Source organism: Suricata suricatta, chromosome 2 (assembly GCF_006229205.1).
Source record: "Suricata suricatta isolate VVHF042 chromosome 2, meerkat_22Aug2017_6uvM2_HiC, whole genome shotgun sequence".
Taxonomy (NCBI): domain Eukaryota; kingdom Metazoa; phylum Chordata; class Mammalia; order Carnivora; family Herpestidae; genus Suricata; species Suricata suricatta.
In genome coordinates, this window is record NC_043701.1 from 147741334 (window position 1) to 147761278 (window position 19945).

The 19945-nt window shown below is 51.0% G+C and overlaps 1 protein-coding gene across 1 annotated transcript in view; it reads right to left on the reverse strand.

Moving 5' to 3' along the window:
* DRGX (dorsal root ganglia homeobox) overlaps window positions 1–17354 on the reverse strand; it is a 28970-nt gene extending 11616 nt beyond the window's left edge. The window contains exons 1-6 of the mRNA XM_029915934.1: window positions 17278–17354; window positions 16279–16394; window positions 12143–12240; window positions 11108–11209; window positions 8015–8193; window positions 7819–7934 (exon numbers count right to left, since the gene is read on the reverse strand). Of these exons, the coding sequence (XP_029771794.1) occupies window positions 7819–7934; window positions 8015–8193; window positions 11108–11209; window positions 12143–12240; window positions 16279–16312 (529 nt within the window). The 5' untranslated portion in view covers window positions 16313–16394; window positions 17278–17354. The remainder of the gene's footprint in view (window positions 1–7818; window positions 7935–8014; window positions 8194–11107; window positions 11210–12142; window positions 12241–16278; window positions 16395–17277) is intronic.
* Window positions 17355–19945: the final 2591 nt, after the last annotated feature.

The window sequence follows — 19945 nt, forward strand, 5'->3', positions numbered from 1 at the left end:
CTGAGCCAAAGAAGCAGACATGAAGAATCTGGATCTATACGATTTCATTTCTATGTAAAGTTCAAAACAGTCAAGACTCAACAGTAGTGTTTCTGTTTAAGAAACAAAACAGGTGAACATAGGGGAAGGGAAATAAGACAAAAATAGAGAGGGAGGCAAACCAACCGTAAGAGACTGTTAAATACAAAGAACAGACTGAAGGGTGCTGGAGGGGAGGTGGGTGAGAATGGGCTAAATGGATGATGGGCATTAAGGTGGGCACTTGTGAAAAGTACTAGGTGATGTATGTAAGTGATGAATCACTAAATTCTGCTCCTGAAACATAATTAGGATAGAAAGAAAGAAAGAAAGAAAGAAAGAAAGAAAGAAAGAAAGAAAGGGAGGGAGAGAGGAAGAAAAGTGTTTAGGAATGCCTGCTAGGTGTTGGCAAAACTGTATTACCATAAAAGTCAGCATAGTGCTCTCATTTAGGGGGAAGAAAAAGGGGCCCAGGCACTAGGGTACTTCTGGGGTACAGGCAAAGTCCCAGAGCATGGTTACATTAGGTGCTTAAAATGGGTCACTACACTCTAGATGCATGCTTTATGAACTTTTCTCATAAATATCATATTCCACAATAAAACAATTTTTAATGTTCTTTAATTATGGGTTTTTTTTAAAAGTCCCAACCCAGAGAAAAAAGTGATTAAAGAGGAATAGATTGAAATGTTTTGGGGGGGGCGTGGCTGGGAGAAGGAAAAGGCTGCCTCCAGCTCTGAGTTTAGCTTCCGTGGGCAGATGTTTATTGGGCAATAAATTCCTTTCCGTCCCAGACTCTGGATACTTTAGCCCCGCCTGAGCACCAAGGCCAAGGCCAATGTGAAGCAGGGAGGGACTTGCTCTCTTGGAAGGATATGGCCAGGCCCTTCCCCAGCATGGACACTCTGCTCTTCGCCTCCCCCTGGTACACACACACACACACACACACACACACACACACACACACACACGACACAGGTCAGGACTGCTACTCCAACAGCTAGCAGGTCCTGAGTGCCCACTGCACGCCAGCACTGTGCAAGTGCCTCACACAGATCACAGGCAGCTCCACCTGCACAGGGGAGATGGGGTCAAGGCCATCTGCCTCCACCCCCTCCAGCATGGGATGGCCGGGGCCACCTCAGCTCCCTGGGAGGGGATGGAAGGGGAGAGTAAGAGATCAGGCCTCATTCCCTTGCTCTGCCGCTGTTCCCTCACCTCAGGCTGACTCCAGGGACTGAATGTCCCCATGCCTGCCTTGCCCTGCAGGATGTCTCATTCCCTCCCCACCCCAGCCGCCCCCTCTAGCTGGGGACAGTCAGCTGGGATGCTCCCCCACCCCCAGTGCAAGAGAGTGACTGTGATCCCCCAGCGTGAGCCCGGACTGAGTTATGAAAGCTCTCCCCTGGCAGCTGTAATTAGTCTCCACCTCACACCCAGCTCTCTGAATCACAGGTTAGAGACAGCCTGGCTAAGTGCACCAGGGAGAGGGGGCCTCCGCTGACTGTGGCTCTCCTGCCCCCATCATGCTCATCCTGTGGCCAGCACTTCCCGGGAACAAACCCAAGCGCCTCCCTCAGCCATTAATAACCTCCTCTGCATTAATGAATTGTGAACGCAAGGCTGGCCATTAAGACAGCTCAGGAAAAGTCTTTGTGTTGCAAAGACTTTTTCTCTGGACACCCATTACTGCTATGCAAACCTTCCCTGCATGGGGTAGGGTCCTGCTGCCTTTTTATTTGAGAGTTTCCTTGGAACCCTCAATAAGGAAACACACTATGTGCCTGGCCAGGACAGGTCCTCTTCGACCATCCCAAAGTACCAAGCTTATCACTGCCTGTGAAGCCCCAGGGAAGGAATGGGTGCCCTGCCCAGGAAATCCTACCAGGCACAGGAAGGAGCCCCCATCATCGCCAAGGTTGGAACAATGAAGGATACAAGGAAAAGATAAGCGACAGCTGCAATAAACTTCAGAGAAATGGAAGCAGACATTCCACTGGCTGCTTTAAAGGTGAGTGGGACCCAGGGACTTGGAAATGAGAAGGGAGGGATCTGGTAATAATGACAGTATTTCCTGAGCATCTCCCATGTGCGACACACTGGTCCAAGAGACTCAGCTGCTCTAGCTCATGTGCTTCTCATTCAGTCCTATGACTTCAGTCTTATTATGATCAAGATCCCCATCACAGAGCTGAGAAGCAGAGGCAGAGACTCCCAGGGCTGTGCTCAAGACTTACATGGGTAGGGAACAGAAGGGCGGGGACTCACACCAGGCAGGCCACCCCAGAGCCCTTGCTTGAGGCCACTGTACTAGTGGGCTGCTTGATAATTAAAGGATAATTAAAGGAGGAAACCCCCACAGTGCCTGGTTTTCAATTACGTGGCTCTGTCCCCGGTGAGCAGTTTCCCGGCCTGAGGTAGCCAGCTGCCTCACTCCCTAATGGGCACAGCCCAGTGCCCATCCATGGGCCTGCCCTGGAGGCTAGGCTGCCACACCTCCACGTACGGACACTCTTCTTGACCAGCCTTCCTGGAGGGGCCATGACTTCCTGTCCTTCAAGGATGCCACCCCCACCTCCCACCCTTCCCTGGCTCCCTATTGCCTGAGCAGGCCTGCTGACCTATCCGTGCACCTACCACCTCACCCTCCCTCCACACCGAGCCTGCTAAATGAGTATCCCAGGCACTCCAGCTCCAGAGCTCTGTCTCTGCTGCCCTGACCAGGCCCTGGGACCTGGCTGGCAGGGGAGCACAACCCCCACAAACCCAGGACGATGGGGCAAAGCTCTGGAAGGTCTCCACATTCGGTTCCTGGCCCGGCAGGACGCAGTACCACCAAGTTGAGCTTCGCTGCCTTGGCAGTTCTGAGATTCTGGTGCAATTCTCTGTTTGATCTTGGTTTCCCTGGCTCTCTAGCTGCTTCCAAGCCCCAGACCCTTTCTTTCAACAGGTATCTCCGAGGAATGAGAATGAGTCTTTCTACTTTCCTAAGAAAACCATATTCCAGAGCTGTCTGCTACTGACCTCTCAGTCTGTGCACCACTTAGTCTCTGCAAAGTGGCTGAGAGACTTGTTCCCCTTCATATTTTCTGCCACTGCCCCCCATAGTCTAAATACAAGGAAGCAGGGTCTATATCCATTGGTCTTGTGTGGGCCACAGTCACACAGCTTCCTTCTCGCGTTGGAAACAGGATTTGGCATCACCACACAGCTCTGTATTCTGGGAGCCCGGTGTTGTGGAGGCCCCTGGAGCTCCTGTCCTCTACATCTAACATCCCTGCTGGCCCTTTTCCTTCCCCAAGGCAGCTTGTTCAAGGAGAAGATAGCCAGTATTCCAAGAATGCTCCTGTTTTCAGACCACATTCAAAGTCCAAAAATGTCCAGACAAGTGAATAGCCATAAAACTACGTTAAAGGACCTACAGACTTTCAGGCACTGCGACTTAAAAGAACTCAGCAAACTGTACTTCAACAACTCCCAAGCTATCCCACAAATACCCCTGGAGGCTCTCTTAATATTTCCCAGGCAAAGGCGTCATATCTGTCACAACAATGCCTGGAGCCAAAAGACCAGGACCCCCAACTCAGAGTCCTTCCACGTGTAATTATGCGTAATGCTCTCTAGGCAGTTAGCTCTGGGAACAGTAGCTGAGGGGCTCCAAACGCCCCTTGAGAGGACTGATCCTGCCCTGGAGCACGGAGAGCTGGGCATTTCCTTCATACTCTGTCCAGCCGTTGGCTGCAGCACAGGACAGCTTTGGCTACAGGTCCCAAGTGTCAGGGGAGTGGCACCTAAGTCCTGTCTAGGGTGAGGCCAGACCTCAGTGGCCCATCCAGGATACTTGCTGTCTCCAACCTAGGGTCATATGATCCTACTAGGACCACAGAGCCTAGGAAAGGAGACACGTGCACTAGTTGGAGTCTGTGAGCTGACACTGAATTTGATTTATTTCCTCTGGGTTCTTTGCAAGTTGCCAGAGGCCGGGAGACATGACTTGGGATTCCAGGCTGGAAGAGACTAGGGCACAAAGCTCACAAGGGTTTTAGTCTCTGATAGTCCTGGGTGAGTCTAGAGCCCTCCCCAGGGCTCATACTCATACCCAGTGGACTCACAGCTGTCCTTACTTGCTGGGGAAAAGGGGAGTAGGGGTCCAAGACCCCTACCAACAGGGGCCCATCCGAGAGGAATGAATGAATACATGGTGTCTGGAGGAAAAGGCACATCAGGATCCCATAGAGGGCAATTTAGACCCCAAAGGGAAGACCTAGCTATAAGCCATGTGTGAGCACATGACTCCCCCTCCCTGGGCTTAAAGCCCAGAGAGATGCTTTCTAGCCCCAGTAGACATGAAGCTCCTCCAAGTTAGGTGAGCAGTCCCCCTGTTGGCCAGCACCCCTGGGAAGCAGGGCTCAGGCTGCTAGTTCTGCCAGCATTGGCTGACCAGCCACCTCTGGGGGTGCACTTAGGGGAGGGAGGCCAAGTCATAGCCCAGAAGCCCTGGCACTGAGCTGGGCTCTAAAAAATTGGGGGTGCTTCTCTCTTGGGCCTGCGCACTTAATTTCTATAGCCTGGGGAAGCCTAGGAAAAGAAAGTGCAAGTGACTGAAAGCTGCCCTGTCCTCAAACCACTTAACATTGTTCCACAAAACAACCCGGTGTTGGACCTCAGGGTATCTAGAAACTGACTCACAGGCACACACTTGTTTCCCAGGCCCTGAGGCAGAGGCCGGGTGTCCCAGGCACACCTCTAGCAAAAGCAGAGCCAACCAGGACTAGAGCCCCGCCATTCTGACCAGCTGATTCAGAGACTTCCAGCTCAGAAAACCATGCTTCTAGAAGGGCCACCAGATGGGATTGGAGACTTCTAGAAGGCAAAGATGCCCCAGCCAACACCACCTGTTATCTCACATCAAAATATCAAGCCAGACCAACACTCAGACCAACTATGTGCCATTTTGGCCTAAAGACTTGGGGACTGCATTTAAAAGACGGGAACATCTAGGGCTACCTGCGCGGCCCAGTTGGTTAAGCGTCTGACTTTGGCTCAGGTCATGATCTCACAGTTCATGAGGTCAAGCCCCGCATAGGGCTCTGTCCTGACAGCCCAGAGCTTGGAGCCTGCTTCAAATTGTGTGTCTCCCTCTGCCCTGCCTCTGCTTGCTCTCTCTCTCAAAACTAAATATAAAAAAAATTTTAATTAAAAAAAGATGGAAATATCTCTTTAAAAAAATCCAGATTTCTAACTTCTTCAGAAATTTCAGTAGTTCTGGCAATGCTGTGTCCACATACCCACTTGGCCACCATCAGCTGACCCTCGAGTGGGCAAATGCTCCCACAGTCCACCCCCAACCCCACCTGTGCCCAGCTCGAATCTGACAGTGTCCCTTAACCTGCTCCTCAAATAACTGTTTCTGACAGTAGAGAAATGTATCTTTTTGCCACGCCTTTCTCAAAAGTATGAAAATGACCATTAGACCAAGAGGGTTATTTCGCTCAAGAAAAGTGAGTGAGAGCTCATTTGTATTTGGTGAAGCGAAGACACATTCACTTCCCTCACTGCCTGCCTGGCTCTGGACACATCTGAGCATGTCACCTGACCCAACACACGACTGCGGTCAGGGAGGACTTCTCATGGCCATACTCAGGCTGCGCAAGCAAGCGCCATTACAACACCCCAAGACACACCCAGTTGTGTGTGATTCCTGTCACCTCTGCAAGCTCTTACACTCCCCAAGTTCCACCCCGTGGGCCCCCTTAGCAAGGGCAGCATCAAAGGAAAGTCTGTTTCTAATGAGGCAGGCACAGGACAGGCCCGAGGGGTCAGAGCCCAGCCAGAAAAGTTTAGGGAAGGGTCAGAAGGGAGTGTATACCAGTGAGGGAAGAAAAGGAGAGGGTGACAGATTTACCTTTAGCAGCCCCTCTCACCAGCCCCTGCCTCTGTCCTCAGTCATCACTCAGAAGACACAAGCCCTGTCTCCCATTCACCACTGCCCTGGGCCTCTCAGCTGCAGACTCCCTCCCTGCCCAGCAACCGGGCCTCTCTTCCCTCCTCAAGCTACTGCAGGCCTCTATGTGGGCCCCAGCTTGACTAGCAGGAGCCCTGCCATGGGCTGCCATGGCACAGACATGGGAATCACCTCCAAGGCCTCATGAGGCTGGAGTGGGGCCAGGACAGGACATTTAGAAATGAGATGGGTACTCTCAGGAGCTGAGCTGGCCCCCGTCAAAGCAAAGAGGATTTGGCAGACATACACAGGATCGCCCCTCTGCCCAGACCAGCCACTTAAATGATACCCAAGTCCCACTGGTAATCTTCCAGAAGCCCCTTCTAATTGGGACTTCACCTCCGTAGTGCCCCATTGGCCTACTGTGTCCTGTAAAATATGTTCCAAGGCCACTCTGCGAGGGGCTCTACATGGCCCCCCAGAGCTTCTGGGCCCTGGAGCTGAAGAAAGCATTAGAAAGGGCGCGGGGCCCAAAGTTGGACAGAGGTGGGCCTCCCCCACTCACGCTAGCTTTCTAAGGGAGGGGATTGGCCCAGCTACCTAGACCACTCAGAAGTGGCTCCGGGCCTTAGGGCCCTGCCTCCCACCATGGAAAATCCAAACCCAAGAGCATGGCCTTCAGGGCTTTCAAGATTTGGTCCCTGTGTGGCACCTCTTCCACCTTATCTGCGGGCACTCTCCCATGGGCACCCAATATAACAGCCATTCTCCAGACAAGCCTCATTCTCCTCCCCTCTCCCCGCACTCTGCATGTGCTGTCCTCTATGCCTAAAATGCTCTTCTCTCTCTTCTAGAGACTCTCCAGGGAAGCTCCTTCATGCCCTCATTCAGCTTCCGGAAACCACATTTGCAGTGCAGGTTGTCACTGTGCATGTGTGTGCATGATTTACCAACGGGAGTGGCACCCCCCTCAAGGGAAGGAGACCCCAGATTCTAATGCAGAACAAACAGGGAACACCCTAGGAGGGTCCCCTCCCACTGCCCATTTCCAGGAATAAGCCTACAGCCTACACCTGCACTTGTAGCTCCCAGAGCCCTTGTGACAGACAAGCCCCATGAGAAGCAGTAACCCTCGCTGCCCCAGACCCATGGAGGGACCCAGCCCTGCTTCTGCCCAGCTCCACTGCCTGGCCTCATCACAGAAGCAGTACGTTTGAGGCCAGGAATTGAGAGACAGTGGATGGGCACCTTCATCCAGAGGGGATGCCCAGAGGTCCCCAAAATTCCTCCCTCTGGGCCTGACAAAGCATCCCTGGTAGTTCACATCCTCCAGGCAACAACAGCTAATAAGAAGAGAGCAAATCCTGGAAAGTCAAAAATCCTAACAGTTCAGACTCTGCCATCAGGAGTCCCCAGGGAGGCAGGTGGGCGAGCCGCACATAGTGAGAGGGTCCTCACCAGCTGGGACAACCGCCCCTCCAGGCCTCACCCATGAGCTGCCGGTTAACACCCAAAACTGCTCCGTGAGAAGCAGCAGCCTGTGAACATGGAGCTGTCCCTTCTGAAACAACCTCCGCTCAGACAATCCCCCGTCGGGTGCACGGTTACCTACGACATTCACCTACACTCGCAGGCCATGCAGAAATCAAACAAGACAGCATATTTTGAAGCAGGTGCTCTTTGGGGCCCTGGCTGTGTCTGGCAGAAGGAGAAAAGGAGTTGCACCAGCCCGAGGTCCAACGATGGATGGACCTGAGAAAACGGGATGACCGCACAATCTCCACAACGCTTTCGGGACAGTGCCAAGCAGGCAAAGCCCCAGCCCTGCCCTGCCAGCCAACGGAGACGAAGCTTACCTTTCAGGGAGGCAACGTGTGACAGAGCCTGGGCGTATGTGGCCGTATTCAGGAGGGTCCCTGGCAAGCAAGAGGGGAAGAAGGGTCCCGTGGGACCCACGGTTCTCCCTAGGCTGCTAGAGAAAGAAAAGCACACTGAGTTCCCAACCCCATGTCCCCGCCAAGCCTCCAGACCCCAGGGTTCAGCCAGCCTCACCTCTGTTGGGCTTCCAGGACCTCTTTCTTGCTCCGGGCCTGGTCCCCGGGGGGCGGGGAGTTGATGTTTCTCACAGGCGGGGGTGTCACCTCTGCCATGGGCTCCTTGGCTCCTGGCTCTTGGTCGGAAGCCCCTCTTTCTGTTTTCCTCCACTTGGCCCTTCGGTTCTGGAACCAAACCTGAGTCCCCAGCAGAAATGCATACCCAGTGAAGGCAGAAAGTAAGACAGGAGGAGGGAACGAGACCCACACAAACATGCCTGATTCCCACCCCCAGGGCTCACCTTGCAGCAGTTGTGTGGGGCACAGCCTCCTCTCACACCAAAAGATCTCCCAAAGCAGTGCCCTCTGAACTACACCTTCAGACCCAGAGAGGGGTTGGAAGATCAGTGTAGGAGGCATGACAGGCATTTTTTAATGAATGTTAAACCATAGGAAGCATCCAAATGCATTGCCCACAGCAAGGGTAAAAGTGTTGTCTTGTAGAAATGCTCGATGTATTCAAGTGCATTTATTTGATATGAAATGTACTTCCTCTGGTTGGGGAGAGGGAGATGAGGGAATCAACCTCAAAGCAGTTTGTAAAACACTGCCCTGGGGCTTCCTCATCAAAAATACGCATTCATTCTTCCAGCAGGTTTGCCTGAGCACCTGAGTGTATCTGGCCTCATACCTGGGACTTAACCCTAAAATCATCATGACAAGCTCATGACCGTCAGCCCAGCACACCCATGAGAAACAGCGACTCTGGAGTCAGCCCTGGTTTAGTGTGACTGAAACCACCCCAACCCAATAAGGCAGGTAGATCTATCCCTGTTATTGAGATGAGAAAATTAAGCACAGACAGGTTAATTCATGACCTGGCCCAAGGTCATTCAGGTGGTAAGTGGCAGACACACAACTTGGAGACCAGTGTTTGGCTAGGAACCATGATCCAAACTCCTTGGGGGCAATAATGGTGGCCACCCCTAAGCACTGTTAGCACAGAGATGCACAAGAAACACTGCACACTGTGACTGACACACAGCCATCAATCGGTCACTCAGTAAACATTAGCTAGCGTTCTCCCTGCCAGCCTCAAGTTAGGAGGAGACTTATGATTCATCTGCTCTAAGTGCCTTCGTAGAGACTGGTGTGGAAATCTTCAAGCCTTGCCACCCAGGACAGCATCTGCAAAAGTCCAGCCTCGTGGCAGCCAGGCAGATGGGGCCCAAGGTGTTCCCAGAGGTCAGTGAAATTCTGCTGCTCTTTACCCAGCAAAACCTCTTCCCTCCTCTCCTGGGAGATAATTCCTGGCTTTAAAAAAAAGGTTTGGCTGGACCTCCCTCCTCCTCCCCCCGGGGAATTTTCTCCTCCTCTGCCTCCCGCTGACCCAAGAGAGAGCCTGGATCCCTGGGCTAAGTCCTCTGCCAGCCCACCCCACTTCTGAATTTTCATTCTCCTCTAACTGGGTTTCTTTTTTAATCGAGTTGGCTTTTAATTGCACATATCAGCAAGCGTTGAATAATGATTTTATCTATATTCTAAATTTAGGGCAGTTAAATGCAAAGCAAAATGCAGACACTTTCTTGTGTCTTAATTGAATGAAGGTCACAGCTATAACAACATTTAATTGAGCTATTTTTCATTATCATATTTTAATGACTTTGCACTGACAGTTCTCCTGCTTCTGAGGAAAGAGCATGATGGAGTCGTTTATTTCCCTATTTAGTTATTGTTTGACAACATCAGCTTCGATTAAGACCCTGCTTTATAGAACATTAATCATATTTGAATGAGCAAGGGGTATAAATGTAAACACATCTCCCTTCCCGAAGCCGCGTCCCGAACGAAGGCTCACGAAACAAATACTTCACAGCCATTGTCTGTTTGCATAATAGCCAACAACAGCCGGCACGACAAATCCCCGCTTTAATTGTTACCACCCCTATCTCACCCTTGCACCTTTCAGGGAGAAGTTATGATCTTCCACTTCTGAATGCTCAATAATTGTGTCATTTATCTCAATTTGCAGTTCAGTCTTTAGGCAGCTATTGGCAAGCTGGCATTAAAAAAAGAAGGGGTAGACAACATCCTGGCCAAAGGAGATTTTCATTTCCAAATAATAATCAGTTTAATTTGCCCGCATATGACCAATGATTCATGTTCAGATTTAATAATCAGGATCACATAATCTGATTATAGGGGAAATAATTTGTTTACAACCCCCAATTTACTGCTCAGAATTCCATTATCTCTCTTCAGCCATTGGTTTTTAAGAGATACTAACATGACCCAGGGGAACTGAAAGCAAACTATTATATTTCCTACAATTAGATCTTTGCATAGTCTTAACCCCAAGCCCCTACATAAAAAAGAACAGAAACAGCATGGAGGAAACCCCATAAATAAAATGAATATATAATTGTGCTCAAAGAATAGCTCTCCCGGAGAGGCGGCGCTGCGAATCTGTTCCTCCCGCGCTCAGGCACATCTGCTGGGCTCGGCGGGTTTGTGCACTTAAACATAATCACCGCGTGGCTTCTAAAAAGAAATCCTGCTTAGAGACAGCCACCGCCGGCCGGGCGTGCTCGGCTCTGAGGCAGCCCTTTCGCTGCCGCCGTTTAAAGATTTTTAAATTGCACACGTTCTTCGGATCCACTTCACTGAGAGAGTCCGCGCCCGTCCAGGGGAAAAGTTGGACATGATGCAATTTCTGGAAAGCAGAGCCTACCCTGTTCCCATCTGAAAACACAGTTCTCTGCAATTGACCGGTCTTACCCCAGAGCGGTCAGAGCTGCTTTGAGAATAGCATCTCAGCTCTTTTTTTTTTTTTCCAAAGCAAGGAAATGGATGTGCATTGATGTAATTTAGTACCTTAGAGACGCGGACAAATTAGTGTAGAACATTATCACTAGTTAATTATGAATGACCGATTAATCAACCTAATCTAATATTCCACATTATGTTGATGTTATTAAAGTGCATCATGAAAATGACAGATAGTCTTCATTTGCTTTCTTTGGCCAAATGTGCACTCTGCAGTCATGATGTCAAAAAAAAAAGTTTGCCAGTTTTAATATTAGAGAGTTAAATAATTAAAAAGAAGGTTTACCTGCACTCTGGCTTCTGTGAGGTTGATTTTCATGGCCAGCTCTTCTCTGGTGAAGACATCGGGGTAGTGCGTTTGGGCAAACACTGCCTCAAGAGCTTCCAGCTAGTAAGAGGAAAAAATACTTACTGGGGAGTGGCTGTGGCTAGGTGAGAGGAAGCAGATTCATATTTCAAATTTGCTAAGGGTGATGAGGAAGTAGTTTCATGGATCCAATAGGGGAGGAAGAAGGAGAAGAGAACTCTTAGAAAAGATGCCATGGAATTAAAATTTTAGCCATGGATGCCTTCGTAGCTGAGACTTACTAACAACATTGGTGCTCCCCCAAGAAATAAGAATAAGAGGAGAAGCACACATATGTATAGGCTTTTACATTTATGTATCTTCATAGGAGTCAAAGTCTAAGGGTGGCCTTATGAATCAGAGCAATCCACAGAGCTTTCCCCGTAAGACAGAGGAGAACAGAAACAACTAGCAGATGTCCTTGCTGTGTCAATCCCACACAAACAAGCTAGAGGTATTTGCGTCACCTTCCAGACGGCACCAGTTTGCTCCAGGGGTGGCACGGGTCTAAGAGGAAGAGTCCAGGTTCAGGAAGCATGGTATGAGAGTCCTGGTCCTAGCCTTTCCGTCTATGGACAGTAATACCTTCTACAAATCAGTCAACTTCTTGGGCCCCAGACTTCGTATCTATCTAGTGGGAAGAAGAATGTCCTACCTGCATTTCTCAAAGGGTTATTTCAAGGTTCAAAGGAGATTGCTGATGAGAAAATGTTCCCCAAACCACCAACCGAAGGCAAATGTGAGTGATCACTATTACCGATTCACTTACTGTCTGGGGTCATAAGGTCCAAATCCCCTGCCCTCTCCCCAGACAGATCTCTTGACACATAAAGTGTTCGAGAAAGATCCAGTTACCATAGTTGGCTTTATTTTAAAAGACAAAGAAGCGCTTCTCAAACTCAGATTTTTTTTTTTTTTTTTTTTTTTTTTGAGGCAAGAAGTAGCCGACTCTCAGAAAGGGAACGCCATCAGTACCTGCTGAAGAGTAAATGTCGTCCGGTTCCGGCGCTGTTTTCTACGCAAAAAGCCATCATCGAAATCTCCTGGAGAGTGGTTGCCAAAGGGTGCAGTGCCTACTGGAAGCAAACTGAATCAGCCTGAGCAGAGGGCCCCCCGTCCTCACACCAACCCCAGACCCACCTGCTCTCTTCGGAGGTACCTCTAGGCAGAGCCCTGTCTGTCCCAGAGCCTCTTTCTCTGCTGTTCTCATGAAGGCCCCTTCTTTATCACTCTCTCTTGCTTTCTCTCTCCCAATAACCTTTGCCTTTAGGCCTAACTATGCCTATTTCATAGGGCGGATGGCAACAGGACTCCCCCAGGAAGGCCAGATTGGCTTCTTGTCAAATTCTGGACTCTGCCAGGAAGACTCACTGGCTTGAGGCAGAGCCTTCACCTGCCCTCTGGTTTCCAGCTGCACCTCCGTCCAATGTGTTTCTATCTCACCCCCTGCCTCTCATTCTTTCATAGAAGCCTCAATGTCTCCCTAATGCTTAACTGTTAGTTTACTTTCCCTTGTTTCTATAAACAACGAGGCTTAACAGCTGGGGGGAGAGCTTTCACTGCACGTTTCTCCTAGAACTTCAGGACATGACGAGGTAAGAAGTTTATAAATGAGTATTAATTTTCATCGGTCACAGCTCATCAGCACCATAGTGGATCTGTTATATCGATGTCAATTAACCAGAGGTCTGTACCAATAGCTACTGTCCTGAATTCCAAGCAGACTTAGACAGGGCCACTCTCAAAGGGCACCCCACCCTCTGGCCAGGCTCATAAAGGACCCATTACTCTCCACTTCCCTGAAAAGAAAGGCCTCTTTTCCACTGTCCTCCCCAGCAACCTCCAAGGGTCCTATAAAGCCAGAACAGAGTTTGGCCCCAAACGTGTGTTCAAGTCACGTTCCAAATATGCACCACGTACTCAACCGTCTACAATGGCTTCTTAGAAAAACAAATGAGCAAGTGAATGCTGTACCTGCCATGGGCTCTGGTCTCAGAATCACTGCGTGTTTGGCATTAGCAACTGGCAAGCCACACAGGCAACCTCCCTCAGAAAGACCGGAGTCCCAAGGAAGAAAGGTTCTCTGGGCTTTTGAAAATTGTTATCTACTAACAGGGGTCCCTCCTACGTATTATTCTGCTCTGTAAAGACACATCCTTCGCCATAATACCCCACACCTCCGTGAAGCCTTATGTTCCATCTTCTTGTCCAAACTGCACTCTTCCTAAAAACCCTAGTTTCAAATATTTCTCTCCAGCTCATTGGAAACTTCAAAAGGACAGCCTCAAAGCAGTCTTATTTCCAGTATTTGCAGGAAACCAAACCATCTCCTTTTGGAACAAAGCACTTGATTGGTGAGGACAGAATGCAGACTCTGAGATGCTCCAATAGTTCTCTGCCTCAGCCTTCTAACTTACACCTGCTGGTCCTAAATTGTTTCACAAGGCATACACATAATATCTGTAAGTGAAACATCATATGTCCAATTGGACCCTAAAAAAGACTCATGGTCCATCAAATTAATAAGAACAAATAGAAAAAAGGAAAACATTTGAAGAGGCTTTTTACTTAAAAATAAGTAGACGTGTTGATAATACTATGAAAATGTTAAACATTGCCGATAATTAAACACAACAGAACAATGAACTACAATTTTCACCATCTTGACAAAAAACATAAGATGCATAATGCTACCCAGTACAATTAACAGTATAATAAAATGTGCATGTTCATTAACCATTTGTAGAATTAATAGGTACAGCCTTATTAGAGGGTAATTTGACAATATTCATCAAATACTTAAGGGCACATGCACATATTTAATAGATGAATAAGTTAAAGTGTCCCAAAATAGAAATAGAAGAATGTTCCTGGCAACATGGCAGGAGGGGGGAAAGAAATTCCAATCAGTGCAACATATAATGGAATAGTACACAGCTGTTTAAAAGAAATCAGTAGATCTCTATATATTGGCACTCCCCAAAACACAGGTTACAAAATAAAAAAAATACAAAGTCCCAAATGATATAGCAAAATGATCTCAGCACAAATAAAGCATAACATATGATGGGGGGAGTGTGTTTTTCATGAAGGAATCACAAGAAACCAATAATAGGGAGTATCTTTAGAAAGAGAGGTGGAGAAGAAGGATTTAACTTTGGAATGCACAGGCCTCTGTTCTATTTGAATTTCCTTAGCAGGTATATGTAGTACTTTTTAATTCAATATCAGTAAAATTATCTGAGAAGTGAGATTATAAGCCAGGCCTTGCTTTCTCCTTTATGTCTCTCTAGATGAATAAAAATTGAAAATTAAAAAGCTGAGAGGCTGAGTGAGATGTCATCTTCCAAAGGTCTGTTCTCAGCCTTCCTATCTGCCGCAGATCACCGCCTCCTCAGCAACATTAAACTAACACAAAACACCACTTTCTGCAAAACTGACTCAGAAACACATCTGCAAAGGGATAAGAAAGTCTTTAAAGATACACCTCCTTTTCCTCTGGCCGCACAATCAGCACTGAGGTGGGATGTGCCTTTGTGGAGGCAGAAAGGAAAGGTGGGCAGCAAACAGCTCAGTGCACGGGACCCATAACGGGCTGGGCCAGGACCCTCCCTAAGTGACTTCTGCAACCCACGCTGCGGGACAGGGCTCCCCCTTAGGTTATCCAAGCAGCCCACCACCTGCTAAATACCCAAACCACGGCCTTCCCCTCTTTAACCAGAAGAGTGAGCCACATTATATCAATCAGTCCAAATCCCAGGTTCCGAAGTGCAGAGGTGTATCCTCCACGCATGCCCCGGGTCTCCCTCCAGACCTAGAGTACAATGTCAGGGAGTGCGCCTTTTAACCTCTTCATAAAACAGATCAGCATGGGTCCTTGGAGATTAAAAGACATGAAATGTAGGCAAGTGTCTGGTCTTCCCTTCTTAGGAATGCTGACCCAGCTAGCGGGGCTTAAACACTGATCCTTAACCTCCTTTAGAAAATTCTATTGAATTCTTAAACGCTTCCTTGGATAAGACAACCCGAACTTTCTGAAATCCCTATGCATGCCGGCCAGCTGAGGCTCAGCTAATGCTCTAGGTGACTGGAGAAAAGGTGGACCAGTGTCCTCTGATGGCTCCGGTCCCTTGGTGCCTCACCACCTTTTCCCTCCCCCTCAGTTTCCTGGACTCCCAAATTCTCCCACCCCACAAATAAATCAGAAGGGTAGGTTGTCGAAGCCAGGTCCTGGTATTATTCCCAGTTAGAAAAGTTCTAATACTGCATGGCAGGGACTCCTGATCTGAGGAAGATGCTGTTAAAAGGCCAGAATGTATGGCTTTGCATTTGTCTGATGCCCACTCCTGGGGGTCCGCCGGGCCCTGTGTGGGGGCACCAGACAAGCTGCCCCCTTCTCACAAACCCACTTCTACCTAACAATCCAGTGCAGAGACCATACAAGGGATCCCGAGCAAAATTTCTTCTAAGGCCTGGAGACCCTCAGAGTCTCACACCCTGGCCATGGGGCTCCCCCTGGGAGTGGGGAATGGCTGGCATTTGGGATCAGGAAATTCAGTGAGCCACAGGGCACTTGAAGGGTGTGGGGGTGGGTGGTCAGGATCACCTATATCCAGAGAGCCACTGTGGCCCAGGACAGACGTTACAACCTCCCTGGGCAGCACTACCCTGTGCTCCAAGTGAGAGCAGACTACCATGGGAGAGTAATGGCTCACGGTCCCTGTCAGGCGATGCCGGCCAACTCCCTAGTCTACCTTGGCTTTTCTGGATGTTTGCAAAAAACCGTGAAAGATTGATGCGGCCCCCAGGACGGGGAGACCCGATTAGAGGCGTAACACCAGCATCTGTGCTGGGAGGACCCAGCGGGTCCCTGCTGTGCGAATAGCCCCGGGCCGACAGGCCCGGCGGGGAGGGAGGTGGGAGGCAGGTGGCGACAGGGCGGAAGACTGGAGAGGGATGTAGGGAGGAGGCCAGGGGCACCCGTATCCGCCGCCCGGCGGCTGGGACCCTCTCGGAGCAGGAACCCAGTCACCCACCAATCACACCGCCACTCGGGCCCTTCCTGGCTAGCACCGGCCGTTCGGAGCAGCCCCAGGCGCGGAGTTACTCACCCTCTAGCTGTGGCGGACAGTGAAAATAAAACATCGCAGACGGCCGGATCAGCTGGACGGCGGGACCAGGGGAGGATGATCCCTGGACAGACAAGGGGCGCGTAGCTCCGGCCTGGCTGCAAAGCAAAGAGCGATAGAACCTAAGTCTCCCTCTGCCCGCGCTCCGGACTGGCCCTAGTGCCCACTGGGCGCCCTCCTCTTGGAAACCATCCCCCCAACGCCCTAAATCCACTGTGGGGACTGGAAGGGACATGGCAGCCCCGTCTCAAGCCCGGTCTCCTTGAGACAGTTCTTCCGTTGGGGTACACCTCCCGGACAGCCGTGCTCCCCACCCCAGCCCCCCGCCCCAACACCAAACTCGTGCAATCTGGCTCCCGGCTTTCAGTCCCCCCCCCCACCCCCGCGCCTTCCCCAAGCCTTGCATCCAGGCCACCGCAGCCGGGTCCAGCGAGAGCGCCAGGGCATCTGTGCGAGCTGCATCCCGGGCCCGGAAGGCAGCCCAGCCCCAAGGCCGGGCGCGCGGGGCCGGGTGAGTGGGTCGGAAGCCGCGCGTACCTCGGCGGGCTGCGGGCGAGTAAGGCCGGAGCGTGACTGCCTCCCGTCCGCACGCCGGGCTGGGCTGGAAGCGGGCGGGGCTCGGCGCGGCTGGCGCCCGCAGGACCAAAAAAGTGACTCGGGAAGTGGCCAGATGTCTTGCTGTCTGTCTACAGCGCGCGCCGCGGCTCAGCACTCGCCTTTATAATCTCACGCATAATTGGCCTTAATCTGATTATTTCCAGCGCTGTCTACAGCGAGTAACTTGGATAGGTCTATTGGGCCTTACAAATGGCCCACGTGGTGTAAAAAAAAAAAAAAATCCATCATTTCTCAGCAAACATCAGAAATGTTTTTCTTCTTTTAAGAGAAGATAGAAACAACCAGGACTACCACCACCCTCAAAAAGGCATTATTTTCCGAACACTCCCCCCACACCCACCCCAAGTCCCCTCTCACTCCAACCTTCTTTCTCCGTGAAAGCTTGGATTTGGACTCGCCCTTGTCAGAGGCCTGGCGACTCCCGGGCTGCGAATTGACAAAGCGCTGATAATTGTAGCCGCCGGATGGGTTTTTGGGGGGACTCTTTGCACACGGCTTCCCTTTCCAAGCGACTGTACAAAAGGAAAGTTTGATTTTGTTCTCAGCAAGGGGTCCCTGAATTTATGTTCGCTTCTCCATGCAAATGATATGCGATGGGACCCCTTCGCAATTACTTTTAAAATGCATCCGAGGCAGACACTCAGCGGAGAGAGACCGCCCTTCCCTCTGCCTGGGTGAAAATTAAACTCTAAAGTACCGGGCTGAAATTTTCAAGTCAGGGGCGCGGGATTGGATCAAATCACATAAACTGCAAAAAAAGCAAGTCTAATGGCACATAATTGGTTCTGTTATAGCATTACACCAGGATAATAGCCCGTTACGGCCCCCTGCACTATTAAGTGCTTCCCTGGCGGAAAGCCTTTATGATATTAAAGGGGGAATATAATGATATTTTGGTTATTAAATGCGTGTAATTAATTTATGCACCACTGAAAATAAAGTTGGTATTATGACCCACTCAAGATGCATCAGAAGATGCAAGTCAGACAACTGTTGATAAGTTCTGGTGTCTGTGTTCCGTCTAGACTGCTGATTTTATTTTGGGAGGATGGCTTCTTGGACAGACTGCATAAATTGAATATTTTATAAACATTCTAATGCTGCGTTCGGGAGCCCTGGCGAGGCGGTGGGTCGGGTCCCTGCACTGCCTGGGATCCAGCCTTGATCTTAAAGATACAGCGTGTTGGAAACAAAAGGCCTGGAGGGCCCACACGTGGACACTCGCCGTGGGCCAGGCGCATCAAGCTGAAAGGCAGAGTGCGGGGGCCTTGGGACACCGGTGGACACCCCTCGGAAAACCACTGGGAGGAAGAACGCGGCACCGCTCCAGCGGAGGCAGTTTAGGGCCCAGGGCACTTCAGCGGCCCCTCCTGGGCTCGGCCCGCCCCGGCGCGAGGAGTCGGCCGCGCCACAAGGAAGAAACCGCTGGAAACTCTGGCTCAGTTTAGAGCGGAGAGAGCCGGTGGCGCCAGCTCCGCCAGGGCCACTGACTCCGAATCAGGCGGCCGGCTTCGGGGAACACGCCCGGAGTACTGGGAGGCGGGTGCGGTAGCCAGAGGGTCTGGCCGGGCAGCCAAGAGAGCCGTTGCCACTTCATCCAGAGAGGGCCGGAGCCCCAAGAGCAGACCCTCTGTCAACCCAGGCCAAGAAGCTTGGCGCGCTATCTCTGTCCCTTCCTCTGTCGTTTAGAGGATCCGGGCTCTCTGGAGACCTTTCAAAGGGCCTGAGGCTACCCTAGCGTGCCCTGGTCTGCCAAAAGCCCCCTCGGGTTCCCATCTGCCCTGGGCGGCAGCTCCCCGTCTTCGCGCCCTGTGAGCTCTAAGATACTGGTGCCTATGAAGCGAAATGAGGAAGGTATCCGGGAGGGCTTGGCCAAGATGCTCCAGGTGCATCTGGGTATCTGTCCGGGAACCCGCGGCACCAGGAGCCCGGTGCTGCATTGGCCCCAAAAGCCAATGAAGTCCAAGCCTCAGTCTCAGCTCTCTATCCCTCACATCCGCCGAAGCAGATAGATCCCCATCAAGGCCCGGAAAGGTCCCGGGAAGTAGACAGGCTCATCCTGGGTCTGCGGGCAGAGCACTACCCACACCTCCTGGCCAGTCAGAACCCTGGACAGCGGCCCCGGACCTCCCGGGGCCGCGAGAGAGAAAAGACGCCGGTCCCGCGGGCCCCTCTGGGGCTCTGTGCTGCGCGGCAGCGGGACCCGCCCTGCCGGATCCCAGGTTTCGGGGGACTGGCATCAATCTGCTCCCGACTCAGACCTGCGAAAGTTACTTGGGACGCGCGCTCAGCGCTCAGGGAAGGGACCGAACTCTCGACTCTGAACCCCAAGCGCTGCTCCTGCCGCGCGGCTCCAGCCGGGAAGCCGCCTGAGCATGGCGCGGCGCGGCGCTGCCTGACCCTGGCCCTTCCAGCGTGCCCGACGCGAGCCTGGCCATCTCCCTGGAGTGACAAGTAGCCAGGCTCCCGGAAAACACCCACCTCGCGCGCGGCTCGTAGCCAGCTCAGGACCCTCCGCCTCGCCTCGCCTCGCCTCGCCTCGCCCAACGTCCCTCTCCCAGAGCCGCGAGGCCGGCTCCTTCCTGTTTGCAAAACAGCGAATAAACAAACAGCCAAGCAACGTAGAAACGAAAGCCAACAACAAACTTTGATGACGCGAGTCCCCTTTTTCTTCCGATTGTCTCTGACACGGGGCCTTCGGAAGTGACTAATACGCATTCGCTACCGTCCCCCCTCCCCCACCAAAAAGGGCGTTCGAAACGAAAAGGTTATTTTTCCTTAATTCTTGTGCGGTAAAATGTATTTTTCAATTAACCAAATTCACCGATCTGTCCCGCTTGGACACTTTGATAATTTACAACCTAAAAGTGTACTTTCTTTATCTAAAGACCAAGGTGACTGCTTTTAATTTTCTCTAACCTCTTTACACTTGATGTTCACCAGACTCATAATGTTAATTGGCTTCATATACGGATCATCAGTTTAATGAAGAAATAAATCCTGTGTTGCTTTATGTTTTAACAGTGATTGC